General features: G+C 35.1%; 1 protein-coding gene across 1 annotated transcript in view; it reads right to left on the bottom strand.

Moving 5' to 3' along the window:
* The window catches only part of LOC122250127 (uncharacterized), a 71,712-nt gene that overhangs the window by 11,282 nt on the left and 55,430 nt on the right, over window positions 1–5,000 (bottom strand). Inside the window, exon 3 of the mRNA XM_086541820.1 lies at window positions 1,544–1,751. Coding sequence (XP_086397946.1) covers window positions 1,544–1,751 — 208 coding nt within the window. The remainder of the gene's footprint in view (window positions 1–1,543; window positions 1,752–5,000) is intronic.

The following is a 5,000-nucleotide window of genomic DNA, read 5'->3' as shown; positions in this document are numbered from 1 at the left end:
ATAACATCAATCAAAGTTAAAATAGAATTAGCAGACTAACGAAGATTATAATCAAGAAGAAAAAATGTGTGAGCAAATTTGACATACAAAAACAAAAGACGTATTGCTCTTAGACATCAAAGAAATTATTCGTATTAGGGAAAACTCAAATGTAAGGAGTAAATAAACCTAACGGAGAGGTGATATATAACAAGAATGAAATTATCAAAGTAGTAAAAGACCGTTATAGTGACTTATACCACTGTAACGACCAACCGCGAGTTTAAAACAATAATTGGAGACGTCCCAAAACATTACAGTAGAGTAAAAAAAAAGGCACTAAAAGCCATGAAAAGAGGGAAACTACCATCATCCAATCTTTATAACAAATTTCTAAACGACGGTAAAATTCCGTAAGCTTGGAAAAGCGCAACTAAAATTCTATTACGGAAAAGTGGGGACACAAAAGATCTAAAAAAAAAAAAAAAAAACGGACCTATAAGCTTTCTGTCAGTAATTCATAACTTGCATCTCCGTTATTCAAAACAACCAACGGAATAGGCAGACTTTCGTAGTGGATTCTCAAAAACAAACCACATCCACATACCACACAAACAGGAGAGAAAACAGACGAATATTGGCAGCATCTGTTTATGACATTTGTCGATTGCGGAAACGCATTCAACTCTGTGCAGGAATCGAAAGTATTAGAAACAAAACGCAAACAAAGAGTAAAGGAGAACTATTGTAGAATTTGGACGATATATACTGAGAAGGAGCAGCGACATCAAAATCTATGCAATTAGAAAAGGTGTCAGGCAGCGCGATACCATCTCACCAAAGATGTTTACAGTGCGTCGGAAGGGAATATTTAGGAAGATAGATTGGAAGGAGAAAGGGACTACAATAGGAGATGAACACCTAAGCAATCTAAAATTCGCAGATGGTATTGTTCTTTTCGGCAAGTCAGTAAATTAAGTACAATGATTATTGAGCACTTTGAAAAAGGAAAGTCTGAAGGTTGGGCTTAAGAAAAACAGGAAAACGACTCAAGTCATGTTCAATAATCGAGCTCCAGGGCGATGCGCTAGAAGTATTGAACGAGAATATTAATGTATTATCAAGTTCTCCGACGTTATTTCTAAATATAAAGGTTATTAACCAATGCGTCTTCCCTGTCATAACATATGGATCGGAAACATAGGTAATGAATAAACTACTTGAGAGAAAATTAGTAAGTTCTCAGAGAGGAGTAGGAAGGTTCGTGCTAGGAAACAGAAAAAAAACATGGATTAGGAACCAGACCAAAGGAGATGATATACTTAAGAATGGTTAAAAGAAAAATTGGCAGAGGGTAGGTCATATATATATACATATATATATCGAAGACAGGACAATGTGTGAACAAAAAAAAAAAAAAAGCGAAATTTTGTATTAATACATAATATACATGCACACGTGTGTTCGTAGATCTGGTTGTGTGAATATTTAATTGTACATTAATGAATACGTCAGGATCAAGTGGACACCCATGCTAAGGAAAGCCCTTTCTCAAGTGACCGACCTTGGCAAGTGCCCGTGGGATCCGCGGTGCTGTTGTAGAGGCAAGTGAGGCTGCGTGAGGCGTCGCACAAAGTCGCCCCGTTGCATGACTCGCCCTCCTGTCGCGCGCACTGCCAGCAGCACCCGCAGCCGTCCATGATGACGGGCACGCCGGGCGGGCAGTCTGGCACGGAGCCGCACTCGCAGGGGTACACGCAGTGGCTACGGATCTGGAAACGACAAAGGCATTTATAAAGGTCTATGCAGATGAAGCTATGATTTGTGTATTCATTCCGTCTTGACATTTTTTTTTACCTATTTCGGTAAAATATCAATGCAGGGAATAGCAAGGAAAATAATGGTTTGTTCCGAGACATTACCGAATACAAGCTGAGTCTATAAAATCAGAAAATCCCGAAAACCGTAGTGCTTTGCAGTCTCCAAGATAAAACACGATGCGAACTTATCAGAAAAACACACCAACTTTCTTCACAATAAAATCAAAACTGCCGATTCAGACTCAAACTCTGATAACACATGCTTTTGTTTCTTTTTTTTCCTGTTTTTGTACTTCCTTAACAGACGATGATAAAAGACCAGTTGCAGCGCCGAGTCCCAGCCGCTCCCAATCAGCCGTCCGAATGAACACGGAGGCAGAAAAATGAAGACGGAAAGTTTTCTGTTTCTTTCGGAGTCGAAGGAAAAGCTGGGTGGTTGACAGATACGAAAACACGTTATCATCTTGTTGACACTACACTGCCGAAGCAAGGGGACGGGTGTAAAATACGGAATTAATGAATATGAAATATAAGAGAATGCACGCTGATTAATGCCTGTTAGACGACTGGCATTAATTAAAGACGATTGTATACATGATCAAAAGAAAAACGAAGATACTGTAGTGACAGAATCTTCAGTGAAAAGAAACAAGATCTAAAGGGTTGGTCAGATTTAACGAGTAGCTTAGCGCCTTCCTCAAGATATACAGTTCATCGATTCTAAAGGAATTACAGATGATTTGACCTTTATGTGCGCCGTGTCCCTCCTCATGCTCTCCCGGAATCATATTACATTATGAGATATTCATAGGAGGTTGCATGGTGATCTCAAGACGACCAATCACCAAATAATCCCATCCACGGAGGGGAATGATCAAGAGATATCTTGCTTTCAAGATCGATTGAGCTCTACTCTGCATCAGATGGAGTGAAGCAAGTTGCCAGAGCCCCGCCCGGAGCAAATGAAACACAGCTCGATGCTTCTCAAAGGCTTCATTCACTTGCATGACGCACTCCCAGCGGGATGTTCGCTTCACCACAGTTTCAGACAGTCACAGGAGAGGACCTCTGAAGATCCCGTGCTGCGGTTATCTCCTTTGTCCCGAGTTCATTACTCTTCCCCCTGTCCTTCCGCCCCAACTCGATTCCAACACCTTTAGGCCTACACGGACACACCCCTTCCCAACAGGACCCCTCACTATCCATACACATGCCAGGATTCCCCACACCCCTAACTCGACAAATCCTGGTCAAGAACCGCCCCCCTCCCCTCCCCCTACCAAGAGAACCCAACCACCAGAACTCATTCCCCACCTATACATACCCCCGCCCCCCTACTCTGTCCCCACTTACACTACCCTCTGTAGACCACCACTACAAAATCCCTTCTACAATCCTTCGTGCCGGACGTTCCCCTTTCATCCTAGAGCTTCCATCCTTCGAGTCCACAGCCCTAACTATCCCTGATCCTAGATTAGGTCCCGCAGAGTGGCCATCTTATCCTGGATCATGTTATCAGCTGGGATGGAATGAAAGAATTACTATCATTATAATTCTTATTATCATCTATCATTATTTTGTTTTGATTATTATTGTTGTTGTTGCTAGTATTATTATTATGATTGTTATCAATAGTGGTAGTAGAATTACTGTTATAATTATTGATATTGTTGTTAATATTATCAGTATTGCTATAATGATTAGTTTTATTATCATCATTACTGTTATAATTATTATTATTATTTTCATCATCATTATTGTGATTATTACTATTATTATCATTATTAATATTATTATTATTATTATCATTATCATTATTATTATCATTATTGCTATCATTATTAATACTTTTATCATTATTAACATGGCTATTATTTTATCCTTATTATCATCATCATAAATATCATTTTTATTATTATTATCTTCATTATCTTTAAGATCGTGATCACTATCATTATTGATATCATGATTATTATCCATATCATTTTTATTACTACTATAATCATCCTCATTACTTATAACATCACCACGTCATCACTACTAATATTACTATTATCATCATCATCATTATCATCATCATCATCATCATCAATCATCATCATCATCATCCTTATCATCATCATCATCATCACCACCATTATCATCATTACTACTATCATTATCATTGTTATCATCATTGTTATCATCATAAATATTACTAGTAGTAGAATTAGTTATGCTGTTGTTGATGTTACTATCATTGTTATTATCATTATCAATATCAAGATCATTGCAACTATTATTATTGTTATCATTACTATCATCACTATCATTATTATCATTGCTATCATTATCATTATTATCATTATTTCTATTATCATTATTATTATTACTATCAGTAGTATTGTCATCATTGATATTATCTTTATCATTATCATTAACATTACCATCATCGTGATCATAGTTATCATAATTGTTATGATGATTTTTATTATTATTATCATTATTATCATTATCATTGATAAAAACATCATCACTGTCCCGAGCATTATTATTGCTACTATTAGCATCATCATTATTATTATTATTATTACTGTCATTATCATCATTATAATTGTCATTATTATCATTATTATTAGTTATATTATCATTATTATCGTTATTGATATTACCATTAGTATTATCAATATCATCATTGTTACTATCATCATTATTGTTATCAATGTTTTTTATTATTATTGTTACTATTATCGTTACCATTATTATCAATATCATTCTTATTATCATTATTATTATCATTGTTATTATTATTGTTATTAATACTATCATTATCATCATCTCCATTATCATTATTCTTATAGTTATGATTATTATTTCTATCACCATTATCATTACTATTATCATTATTATCATTATCATTGTTATTACTGTCATTATTATTATCATTATCATTATATTTGTTAACACTATCACTATCATTATTATTGTTATCATCATTATTATCATCATTACCATTCTTATCGTTATTATCGTCATCATTGGCATTATCATCATTTTTGTCAACACCGTTATCATTGTTATCATTATTATTATTGTTATCATTATCATTATTATCATCGTTACTATTGTTATTATTACCATCATCATCATCATCATTGTAATCATCATTATCCTCATCACTATCATGATAAACATTATGATCATCATCGTTTATGCACAAAA

Source organism: Penaeus japonicus, unplaced genomic scaffold (genome assembly GCF_977035675.1).
Source record: "Penaeus japonicus unplaced genomic scaffold, GWHDUDI00000001_assembly GWHDUDI00000001, whole genome shotgun sequence".
In the NCBI taxonomy this organism is placed as follows: Eukaryota; Metazoa; Arthropoda; class Malacostraca; order Decapoda; family Penaeidae; genus Penaeus; species Penaeus japonicus.
The sequence above is the reverse complement of the archived record's forward strand: the minus strand, read 5'-3'. Positions and strand labels throughout refer to the sequence as shown.